Source organism: Sturnira hondurensis, unplaced genomic scaffold (assembly GCF_014824575.4).
Source record: "Sturnira hondurensis isolate 20B ecotype Veracruz unplaced genomic scaffold, ASM1482457v3 Scaffold0012541, whole genome shotgun sequence".
NCBI lineage: Eukaryota > Metazoa > Chordata > Mammalia > Chiroptera > Phyllostomidae > Sturnira > Sturnira hondurensis.
Genome location: NW_028085172.1, coordinates 1,548,105 through 1,560,927, shown reverse-complemented (window position 1 = coordinate 1,560,927; position 12,823 = coordinate 1,548,105). Strand labels below are relative to the sequence as shown.

At 35.2% G+C, this 12,823-nt stretch overlaps 1 protein-coding gene across 1 annotated transcript in view; it reads right to left on the bottom strand.

The window, feature by feature from the left end:
- The window catches only part of CNTNAP5 (contactin associated protein family member 5), a 519,494-nt gene that overhangs the window by 458,886 nt on the left and 47,785 nt on the right, over positions 1-12,823 (bottom strand). Inside the window, exon 3 of the mRNA XM_037060827.1 lies at positions 3,714-3,907. Coding sequence (XP_036916722.1) covers positions 3,714-3,907 — 194 coding nt within the window. The remainder of the gene's footprint in view (positions 1-3,713; positions 3,908-12,823) is intronic.

The window sequence follows — 12,823 nt, the reverse complement described above, 5'->3', positions numbered from 1 at the left end:
TTACGATAGCCAAGAGTTGGAAGCAACCTAGATGCCCATCGGTCGATGACTGGATCAAAAAGCTACGGTTCATTTACACAATGGACTTCTATGCTGCAGACAGGAAGAAGGAGCTCCTACCATTTGCAATATCATGGATGGAACTGGAAAGCATTATGCTGAGCGAAATAAGCCATGCGGTGAAAGACCAATACCATATGATCTCACTGATAACAGGAATCTAAACAACAAAACAAACAAGCAAGCAAAATATGACCAAAGACACTGAAATACAGAACAGGCTGACAGGGTCCAGAGGGGAGAGGGGAAAAAATCATAGGGGAAAAGAGGATGGACTCACATGAACAAGTATAAAGGACACATGGATAATTAGTAAGGTGGGAGGGGGAATGGAAGGGATGTGGGAAACACTGGGCGGCACAGGGCTGGGAATATAAGACAGAAAACTGTACTTGAACAAAAATTAAATAAAAATAAAAATTTAAAAATTAAAAAAAAACCTAACCAAGAAGGTTAAAGACCTGTATGCAGAAAACTACACAACACTGAAGAAAGAAATCATGGAAGACACAAATAAATGGAAATATATTCCATGTTCATGTACTGGAAGAATTAACATCATCAAAATGTCCATGCTATCCAAAGCAATTTACAGATTCAATGCAATACCTATTGTTGTATCAATGGCATATTTCACAGACATAGAACAAACAGTTCAAAAATTTATATGGAACCATAAAGACCCCAAATAGCAGCTGCAATTCTGAGAAAGAAGAACAAAGTAGAAGGGATCACAATACCTGATACCAAATTCTATTACAAAGCCACTGTAAGGAAAACAGCCTGGTACTGGCATAAACACAGGCACATACACCAATGGAGCAGAGCAAAGAGCCCAGAAGTAGCCCCAAATCTCTACAGTCAATTAATATTTAACAAAGGGGGAAGTAATATAAAATGAAGTAAAGATGGCTTCTTCAACAAATGGTATTGGGAGAACTGGACAGCTACTTTAAAAAAAAAAGAAACTTGAGCACCAATTTACACCATGCACCAAAATAAATTCAAGGTGGATAAAAGACTTAAATATAAGCTGTGAAACCATTAAAGTCCAAAGGAGAACATAGGCATGAAAATCTCAGATATTTCACGCAACAATATTTTTACTGATATGTCCCCTAGAGCAAGGGACATAAAGGGAAGAAGAAAGAAATGGGATATCATCAAAATTAAAAGCTTCCACATGGCTAAGGAAAACAGTGTTAAGATAAAAAGAGAACCAACTGTTTGGAAAAACATATTTGTCAATGATACTTCAGTCAAGGGTCTAATCTCCAAAATATACAAAAAACTTACATGACTCCACTCTAAGAAGACAAGGAACCCAATTTAAAAATGGACAAAAAATTTAAACAGACATTTCTCCAAGGAGGACATACAGAGGATCCAGAGACATGAAAAGATGCTCAATATTGCTAGCTATCAGAGAGATGCAAATTAAAACCCCAATGAGATACCACTTTACACCAGTGAGAATGGCCAACATAAACAAAGCAATAAACAACAAATGTTGGAGAGGTTTTGGGGAAAACGGATCTTAGTTCACTCTTGGTGGGATTGCAGACTGGTAAAACCACTATGGAAAACAGTATGGAATTTTCTCAGAAAACCAAGAATGAACATGCCTTTTGACCCAGCAATTCCACTATTAGGAGTATATCCTAAGAACCCTGAAACACCAATCCAAAAGAACCTATGTATACCAATGTTCATTGCAACACAATTTACAATAGCCAAGTGTTGGAAGTGACCTAGATGTCCATCAGTAAATGAATGGATCCAAAAACTATGGTACATTTATACAATGGAATATACAGGTTTCTATGCAGCTGCAAGAAAGAAGGAGCTCCTACCATTTGCAATATCATGGATGGAACTGGAAAGCATTATGCTGAGTGAAATAAGCCAGGCAGTGAAAAACAGATACCATATGATCTCACCTTTCTCAGGAACCTAAACAACAAGACAAACAAGCAAGCAAAATATGACCAAAGACACTGAAATACAGAACAGGCTGACAGGGACCGGAGGGGAGAAGGGAGCGAATCATAGGGGAAAGGGAAAGGATTCACAAGGAAGCATATTAAGGATACATGAAAAATAACTAAGGTGGGGGGGGATGGGTGGGAGTTGGGATTACTGGGGGGATGGGCAGGGCTTGGAATATAAGACAGAAAATTGTACTTGAACAGGAATTAAATAAATCTAAACAAAAAATAAAAATAATTAAATCCCTTTTTTCATATGAGTATTAAAAAAACACTATGGTACATTTAAAAATGGAATTCTATGCAGCAGAATGAAAGAAGAACTTCCTTCCCTTTGCAACAGCATTGATGGAACTGGAAAGCATTAGTGGAAGCTGAGTGAAATAAGCCAGGTGGTGAAAGACAAATACCAGATCTCCCTTTTAACAGGAATCTAAACAACCGAACAATCCAAGAAGCAAAATATAACCAATGACACTGAAATTGAGAATAGGCTGAAGGTGTCCAGAGGGGAAATGGGAGGAGATTTCAAGGGAAAAAGGATAGGGTTTACAGAAAGGACTGTAAAAGACACAGTGACAAAATCTGGGTGGCGGGGGGGGGGGGCATGGGAGGGAGGGGGGGAGACTGAGTGGGTGGGCTGGGATGGGAATAAAGGACAAAAAACTGTATTTAAACAACAACTTAAAAATAAATTTTAAAAAATAACAGTAAGTATAGAGTATATTTTTCCAATTAAAAATACATGTGCCAAACAGAGGGAAGGAAATAGGGAGACTATGAAAAAGAAAGATTATGCTATCAATTGCCAATTACTCACATTTTATGTGTATTTAGAAAACAATACACATTTTGGTGAAATTTTTGCTAAATTATAAGTTATATAAACTAACAGGCATTTTTTTTCAATGTGTATCTCTCCTTCAAGTGTCCCTTGCTCTTCCCCGACGTTTCTTTGCTCACCTCATGGTTGTGGGATTATACTGCGAGGCCAAGAGTTTAGGTTGGGGTGGGGAAGGAAAGGTTTTTTCTTTTCTTTTTTTTTTCATTTGGAGCAAAGTGTTCTTTACTTCCAACCTGAAGATTCTTTATAAATACAGGCTAATTTTAAATTTTATCTTTGTTTTGTATTTTTAACCCTCTTCATTGCTTTCAAATCTTGGAGAAAGTCTGTTAGACTCACTGGCTTTAATGTCAGACCAGATTGCATATTACCATACCAAGATTCACAAATTGTGCGACTTCAGTCAAGCCACATAGCTGAGTTAACTGGATCATTACAAGGTCTGTAAAGTACCTAGCATATAATAAATCAATAACTATATAAATAAATTAATACCCAGTAAATCAATATATTTTCATTAATAATCAAACTTTCCTAGTGTATTTCTGTTTTTATAGATGAAAGAACTGAGTTCCTGTCAGTGAATTAGCCAAGTTGCCAGAAAAGCAGGAAAACACTGAACTTTAGCAACAAGCCTCTTAATTTCCCCAGGAACTAGAGCCATGCTGGAGATAGGACTTGTATATGGCCTAAGTATGTCTAAATGAGTACTCATCAGCTATTGAGCTACTCTCAGTCTGGGTACAGAAAAACAACAAAAGTTCACTAGTTACCAGTATCACATCTCACTATTATTTATATAAAGAGAAACAATGTCCTACCCAGATGCTGTCTTCTTGCTGGTACTGTTTCCAGTTGTGCCCTGTGTCACTGAACATGAGACTGTAACTTGTCACCCAGTCAGAGCTTCCATATCGTCCCTGTGTGGCTACTGCTGTGATCTCCACTTTGCTTCCCAGGTCCATCTGGAGCCAATGCTGAGCATTGGAGTCCTCTGGGGACCAACCACCAGCTCCTGAAGGAGGATCAAACAGAGAGTTGTAGTAACATCTCACACAGTCATGACTTTAATTCCCAAAAAGAAATGAAACAGCGTTCAACTAAAATATCATTACCCTAAGTATTCCCTGGCTCTGCTCTTAAACCCCTGGTGATTTCTTAGTCCACTGTCAACCTCTCCCTCCATTTAATTTGCTTTCATGTTTTAATGTTCATCTCAAATACCATTTCCTTTATTATTCTTCCTCTTTCTTTAGTCATTACAGTTTCCATCCTCTGGATTCTTAATAATTTTTTTTTTTACAATCTTAACTTTTAACATGTCTTCTGTCCTCTGCCTCATTAATGTCCCCTTCTTTATTTTCTTTTCTCCCCTTTTCTCTTTTCTTTGCTCATCTCACTCCAAATATGTTCTATTTGGAAATCAGTATTTTGCTGTGGATACAGAAATGAAAAATCACTGACTATGACTTTGAGAGGTTAGTATTCATTCATTCAATGGTGTTTATTGAGTTCCAAAAGCATGCTCGGTGCTGAAGAAAGAGACACACAAAAAATGTGCAAAGTGATATGTAAGGAAGTGTTACAAGAGGTATACAGAAGGTACAATAGAAGCACAGAAAACAGAATGACTCAGTAGGTGATTAAGAATACCTAAAGAAAATGATGGTGGAGCTAAAACCTGAAACAAGTATGTCTATTTTCCAGAAAGACAAGGTAGAATCGAGAAAACATTAGAGAGATCAAACAGGGTCAAAGTGACAGCATATGCAAATCTCAGAGAGAAGTGAAAGAATGCCACATTCCTGGATCTGCATGTGATTCAATGTATTTGATGCACAAGGACATTTTGATATGTAACAAAAGACTTTGGGCTTAGAATTTTGATATTTGACACACTAGAACTTTGTAGATGATCAACATTAGCTCTTGCTTAGTTGGACAACTCATGGTCTACTTTTCTGTCTTTATCTCACATAGGAGTAAACAATTTAACTAATTTGTAGTGATATCAGAGTTCACAAAACTTCTGGACCTTCAGCTGAAGCTGCTGCAATGTCTGGTGCCATGAGTATGAATGGGATGAAAACAGGCCCTGAAGCACCTTGCTCAGAGCATCAAGCCCAGGAATTAATTGACTATTTAGAGGAGATTAAGAATTAAATTCCATTTTATTTCAAGCTATGTAATTTAAAGCAATTTTAATAATGCCAGTCTACGTTCTTGATGTCTTTGGAGGAGTCAATTGGATTTCTCCTTGGTAACTGAGAACTCTAGTGTCCTGGCTCCCTACTGAAGAGATGGTTTCTCATCTTATGGGAGTGGACATGTGGACAAAAGAGATGGAGAGCATGAGGCAGACCCTACTCTGGCCATAAGGCTTATCCTACAATCACGCATTGGTTTTCTCTCAATAAATAGCTAGTGCTATTGATCATTTTGCTTTGATAAAATGTTTTTCATTTCCCTGAAAAGATTCAAATGCAGGGAAATAGCAGACAAGGAAAAAAATAGAAAGAATGTGCTCAATACCTATTGTAGGTATTGTGTGTTTTGCAGGACATGAGTGCAATGGCAGATATCACTGAAATTCACCAATACCTATTATTTCCTCCTCTGTAGTAATAAGGACTGCAATGTGCATGACTTAGTTGCACATTTAAGCTCTCCAACTATTGGAGATATGGTTACATAGACAAATCTTCTCTGAAAAAAACGTTAGTTGGAAAAAGATGTGCCACTCTGTGGCTCTTTATTGGTGAATCCAGTCTATTTATATTTCCAGTAGTTATTGATGTATGAGAATTTCCTATAGCCATTTTATCTTTTGTTTTCTGGTACATTTGTGGGCTCCATTGGCTCTTTAATTTTGTGTTTCTGTCTGTTGTTTTTGTTTAGTGGTATTTCATACTTCTTTCTTCTCTTTTCTCTTTTTTGGTTATGTAACTCGGTTTTGAAATTTTTATGCGTGGTTATTATTAGACTTATGAAAAATAAAGTTTCATATATACAGTAGTCCTTTGTCTTTTCAATACATCTAATCTCTAGCCTCCATTATAAATTGAGAACTTTCCCCTCCCCTTTTATGTTTTGTTGTTAAAAATTATGCCTGTTTATGCTGTAAGTTTGCTGATGATCTTTCTTATAGATTTGTGAGCTTTTGTTTTATGAAGACAACCAAAGTGTTCTTCCATAGAAGAGTGAAGGGGGAGGGTTTTCAGGAACATCTATAAAGGACACATGGATAAAACCAAAGATCCTTGGGGTAGGACCAAGGGTAAGAAGTGGGAATGACTGGGGTAGGGGAGTGATAGGGATAAAATGGAGACAACTGTACTTGAACAACAATAAAAAATAAAAACAAGAGTGAGTAAAGAAGATGTGGTACATATATACAATGGAGTACTAATGGTATACTACCCAGCCATAAGAAAAGAGGAATACTACACTGCCATTTGAGATGACGTAAGTGGATCTTAAAAATATTAGGCTAAGTGAAATAAGTCAGTCAGAAAAAGCTAAGAACCATATTATTTCACTTATATGTGGGATATAAAACTTTAACTCATAGACACAAACAGACAACAGCATGGTGGTTACCAGAGGGAAGGGGATGGGAGCAATAAAAGGTAAAGGGAGCCAAGCATATAGTGATGGAAGATAACTTGATTTTGGGTGGTAGGCACCCAATGCAATATACAGGCCATGGGTCTTGGAAATGTACACCTGAAACATATACAATCCAGTGAATCAATGTCACTCCAATACAATCAATTTTTTTAAAGAGAAGAAAAAGATGTGCCACATGCAGGCCATCAAGTCTCTTTTCTGTCTGCTTTCCCTTCTGCTACTGAGGGATGCAGTTGACAATAGGATCCTAGCCGATGGCATAACCACAGAGTGGAATGATCCTGGAATCTTGCATCAGCATGGAGAGAAGCATCTCCCTGCTTGAACACCTGCTTAGAACAAAGTCTGACCTATTGTGCTTAAGCCATTGCACACTGAAACCTATTGATACTGCGGGTGAGCCTATCTTACACGGATAATATTCTGTGAAGTAAACAGCATAATTTCCATAATATAGTTGAGGAACCTGAGATCCAGAAGTTCAGAGCACAGGGCCCTTAGGATTCAATCATAGCGATTTGAGACTACTTAAACAAACAAACAAACAAAGGTTTCTAATGTAAAAACCTAGCAAGTGAAAAAGTAGGAAAGGCAATAGGAGGAGGCATTTGAGGAGTCATATCCACAAGTAAATTTTTATCACTCAGATTTCTCTTCACCTCCATGTGCACAATCTCCAATCCATACCCCTAACTTCTCAAAACTGGCATAAAGGTTTAAGAAAATTTTACATTTGCACAAAATCTAAAATTATCCTGAACCTGCTCTATTTCCACATCATCTTTTCATCTCGAGAGGCTTCTTTCTTTTTAAGTGGAAAAAAAAAAGCAAAGTTGTATAAGCTACATAATAGCAATAATATTTTTAAGTGTTAGAAATAATCTGTTTGGTGAACTAAATGAGGAGTGAAAGTGCTCCTTCTAAGTGACTTTTATGTTTTTTGCATGTAACATAGTTTATATTATGAGAATGTCTTTATCTTATGAACTATCTAATTAGTCACATTTATATAGATTACTGCATAAAGAGTATATATAACAATTTGACAGCTGGTGGTATGACATGGGGTTTATTATTTTTTGTAAGGCAATTACTATTTTTGAAATTAAAATTCTCAAATTTTATTTGTCTTTTACTTCCAATAATCTACAACTAGTCTTTCTAGTAATGCTTCAGAATTTTTCATTCATTTATTATAATTATTCATATCATATGCATGTATGCTAAGAATAATGTTGAGGATTAAACAAAAACAATAACAAGAAATTTACCTCACCACCTGGAAAGAATAAAATCACAAAAGTCTGACTAAAAATAAACAAACAAACAAATAAGGGAGAGTTAATGCTAAAATAAAAATGTCTTCAAATTTGTCATTAGAAAGTACATCTTGATTTTGCCCACAGTAAAAACCTTAGTTTATTAATACCCCTGCAATTAAGTAAATTAAATTGTTACTGTTAGCATTCATTCAGAATTATCTATGCCCAGGACTTTCAGCCTAAGATCATAAATAGAAGCACACTCTCTCTCTAGGTGATAGACACCAAGGACTTCTTTCCCTGCTGTTGAGCATGCTCCCTGAATCACAGCTAATAGGCCAGACACTCAGGGTTGCCATGGTTGCTATGACAAGCATTCTCTTCCTTCTACAGAACAATAAATTAGTATTTAAAAATGATGAGAATAGCCTGAAGATATTTTTGCAGCTGCTTTAAAGACTCACCATATCCATGCTAGCTTTCTGTTTCTCAATTATTCTTTATATTGGGTGGTGTAACAGATACACAGATACTGGTGTTTGGGAAGTTAAAGGTGTTAACTAAGTCAGTGTTGACTGTAATCTTGGCTGTGTATCAGTAATTATTAACAACAATTTACATAACTCCTGTGGTTTAAATTTAAAAGAATTGAATAGAAATGTAAAGGACTGTTTCAATTTTAAAAGAAAAATAACCACACCTGAGAATTTTACAGCATCTAGAATTCTCCCATAGTTCCCAAACATAGGATATGGAATTATTTGGAGGCTTTATCCTGATTCTCAGAAACCTAACCTGAGAATCAGTATTTTTATTGTTTATTTCATTACAGTTTCCCAAATTTCCTCTTTTCCCTTTTGCTCCCATCCATCCAGCCCACCCCTCTTACCCAAAGTCAATTCCCTTATAATTATCCATGTCCATGAATCATTCATACATGTTCTTTGAGTAGTCACTTCCCCTTCTTTCCACCATTCCCACTCTCCCTTTTCCCCTCCTACAGTTATTGGTCTGTACCATGTGTTTCCAGTTCTGTTTTTTCCATTAGTTTATATTGTTCATTAGATTCCAGTTGTAAGTGAGGTCATATGGTATTTGTCTTTCACTGACTGTCTTATTTCACTTAGCAAAATAATCTTCATTTCCATCCATTCTATCATACAATATAGGACTTCATTTTTCTTTCTTCTGGGTAGTATTCCATTGTGTAAATTTACAAGATTTTTAATCCAATCATCTACTGATATGCACTTGGGCTGTTTCTAACACTTAGCTGTTATAAATAGAACTGCCATGAACATATGTTCTTTTGAATCAGAGTTTCCAGATTCTTAGGGTATATTCCCAGCAGTGGAATCACTGGATCATAAGGCAATTCCATTTTTAAATTTCTGAGGAAATTCCATAATGTTTTCTTTAATTGCTGCACCAATCTGTCTTCCTACCAACAGTGTGCTAGGGGTCCCTTTTCTCTACATCCTCACCAGTACTTGTTGTTTATTTATTTATTAATGATGGCCATTCTAACAGGTGTGATATGATATCTCATTGTGGTTTTAATTTGCATCTCTAATGGCTCCTGATGTTGATGTGCTAATGAACCATCTCCATGTCCTTTTTGGAGAAGTGTCTACTCAGGTCCTTTGCCCATTTTTAAAATTTGGTTGTTTGTCTCCTTGGTGTTGAGTCATATGAATTATTTATATACTTTGATGATTAAACCCTCATCCAATGTATCATTGGCAAATATATTCTCCAAAAGAATTAGTTATGTTTTCTTTAGCCATACAGAAACTTTTAAATTTGATGTAGTCCCATTCGTTTGTTTTTCCTGGGCCCTAGAAATTATACCAGCAAAAATATTGCTATGTGAGATATCTGAAATATTATTGGCTACATTTTCTGCTAGGATTTTTATGTTTAAATCTTTTATCCATTTTGATTTTATTCTGATGTATGGTATATGTTTGTGGTCTAGTATTATTATTGTTATTTGTTTGCATTGTTGTTATTTTTCTAGTATTTTTATTGTTATTTTTAGTAGTACTGTTTTCCTAATGCCTTTTATTGTAGAGGCTGTCTTTATTTTATGCTTGTGTTCTCTTTGTTGAATATTAATTGACCACAAAGACATGGGTTTCTGAGATCTCTATTGTGTTCCATTGATCTATGTGTAGCACTTACATGAGTACCGCGCTTTCTCGATTATAGTTACCTTGTAATAAAGTTTGATATCAGGTTTCATGATCCTTCCAACTTTGTTCTTTGTTCTCAGGATTGCTGTGGTTATTCAGAGTCTTTTATGGTTCCATATAATTTTTTGGAATATTTGTTATAAATCTGTGAAATATGCCATTTATATTTTAATAAGAATTTCATTGACTATATAGATAGTTTTAGGTAGTATGCACATTTTAATGATGTTAATTCTTTCAATCTATGAACACAGTATATGCTTCCTAGTACTTGTATCTTCCACAATTCCTTTCTTCGGTGTTGTATAGTTTTCCAAATACAGATATTTTATATCCTTGGTTAAATTTATTTCTGGGTACCTTATTTTCCTTACTGCTATAGAAAATGGGATATTTTTGCTTAGTTTCTCATTCTGATACTTCATTGTTAGTGTACAAGAATGCCATCAGTTTCTGAATATTGACTTTGTATCCCACTACATTGCCACATTCACTTATTAGGTAGAGTAGGTGAACACTATAGAGTTTTATATGCACACTATAATGTCTTCTGTGAATAATGACAATTTTACTTCCTATTTTCCAATTTGGGTGCTTTTTATTTATTTTTTTGTGTCTTATTGCTGTGGCTAGAACTTTCAGTACTACGCTGAATAAAAGTGGTAAAAGTAGGCATCCTTGTCATGTGTTGATTTTAAGGGAAATACTTTTAGTTTTTGCTCATTGGGTATGATGTTGGTGGTAGGTTTCTCATATGTGGCCCTTATTATCTTGAGGTATGCTCTCTCTATTCCCCATTTGCTGAATTTTTTTTTTTATCATAAATGGGTACTGTTTTTTGTCAAATGCTTTTTCTACCTCTATTGATATGATCATGGGATTTTTGTGTTTCATTATGTTTGTGTGATGCGCTGTGTTTATTGATTTGTGAATGTTATACTATCATTGCATCTCTGGGATATATCACATTTGAACGTGGTGCATGATCTGTTTAATGTATTGATCCAGGTTTCCAATATTTTGTTGAGGATTTTAGCATCTATATTCATCAGAGATATTAGCCTGTGATTTTTTGTGTGTTTTTACCTGGTTTGGGAATTAGGATAATACTGGACTTGTACAATAACTTTGGGAATATTCCCTCTTCTTGATATTTTTTGGAGTAGTTTGAGAAGGTAGTTATTAGCTCTTCTATGAGTGTTTGGTAAAATTCACCTGTGAAGCATTCAGTATAGAGCTTTTGTGTGCTAGGAGTTTTTTGATTACTGCATCAATTTTGCTAGTTATTATTAGTCTGTTCAGATTTTTTGCTTCCTCTTGATTCAGTTTTGAGATAATGTATGTTTCCAGAAATGTGTCGATTTTGCCTAGGTTCTACAGTTTCTTACCATGTAGTTGTATATAGTAATTTCTTACAATCCTTTGTATTTCTGGGGTATAAATGGTTCATTATCCTCCTTTATTTATGATTTTATTTATTTGGGTTCTCCCTCTTTTTCTTGATGAATCTTGTTAAAGATTTGGCAATTTTGTTTATCTTTTCAAATAATAAGATCCTGGATTCATTGGTTTTTGGAATGTTATTTTAATCTCTATGTCTTTTGAATCTGCTCTGATCTTGATATTTTCTCTCTTTTACTTGCTCTGGGCTTCTTCTGGTGTTGTTCCTCTAATTCTTTAAGAGGTAAGGCTAGGTTATTTATTTGACATTTTTCTCTCTTCTTAAGGTAGTCCTGTGTTTAAATGAACCTCTGTTTCAGAACTGCCTTCACTGTGTCTCATAGGATTTGGGTTGTTTTGTGTTCATTTTCTCTTGTTTCCAGATACTTTTTGATTTCTTTCATTATTTCATTGTTGGCCCATTTAATAATTAATAACAAATTATTCAGTCTTCATGTATTTTAATGTTTTCCAGTTTTTTTAGCTTGAGGTTGGTTTCCAGTTTCAATACATTGTGATCTGAGAAGATGCTTAATATGATATAAATTTTCTTGAATTTAAGGCTTGTTTTGCGTGGTTTATTATTAAAAATGATCCACGTGTTTTTGAAGAGAATGTATACTTTGCTTTTTTGGAGTGAAATGTCCTGTAAATATCAATCAAGTCTATTTGATCTTGAGCGTTGTTCAATACCACAATATTTTCATTGATTCTTTGTTTGGGGGTCTATTCATTGTTGACATTGTGGCATTAAAATATGCTATGATAACTCTATTGCTGTCGATCTCCTTCTTAAAGTCTTTCAAGATTTTCCTTATGTATTTAGGTGCCCTTGTGGAGAGTACATATACGTATACAAAGGTTAGGTCCTCTTGTTGGACCACTATGTTAAGTATTATGTAGTGACTTTCTTTGTCTCTTTTTATAGCTTTAGTTTTGACACTGATTTTGGCTGATATAACTATTGCTTCCCCAGCCTTTCTACATGTCCATTTGCTTGGAATATTTTTTCTCCATCCCTTCACTTTCAGCCTGTATAGATCTTTTGTGGTTCTGAGGTGGGTCTCTTGCAGGCAGCATATATACAGATCATGTTTTCTTAACCACTCAGCTACCCTATGGAATTTGATTGGAATATTAAATCCATTTACATTTAAGATTACTATTGACACATGCTTCTTCATTATAATTTCCCCTTTGTACATGTTCTGCCTCTGTTTCTTCTTTTTAAAGCTGTCATAGTATCACTTGCAGTTTTATCTTAGTGGACATATGCCATTTTAGGTTTCTTTTGTCTGGGAACCTCTTTATTTCACCTTCCATTTTAAATGATAACCTCATTTCATAGAGTGTTCTTGGGTGCAGGTCTTTGATTTTCATTATTTGGAATACCTAGTACCAAAT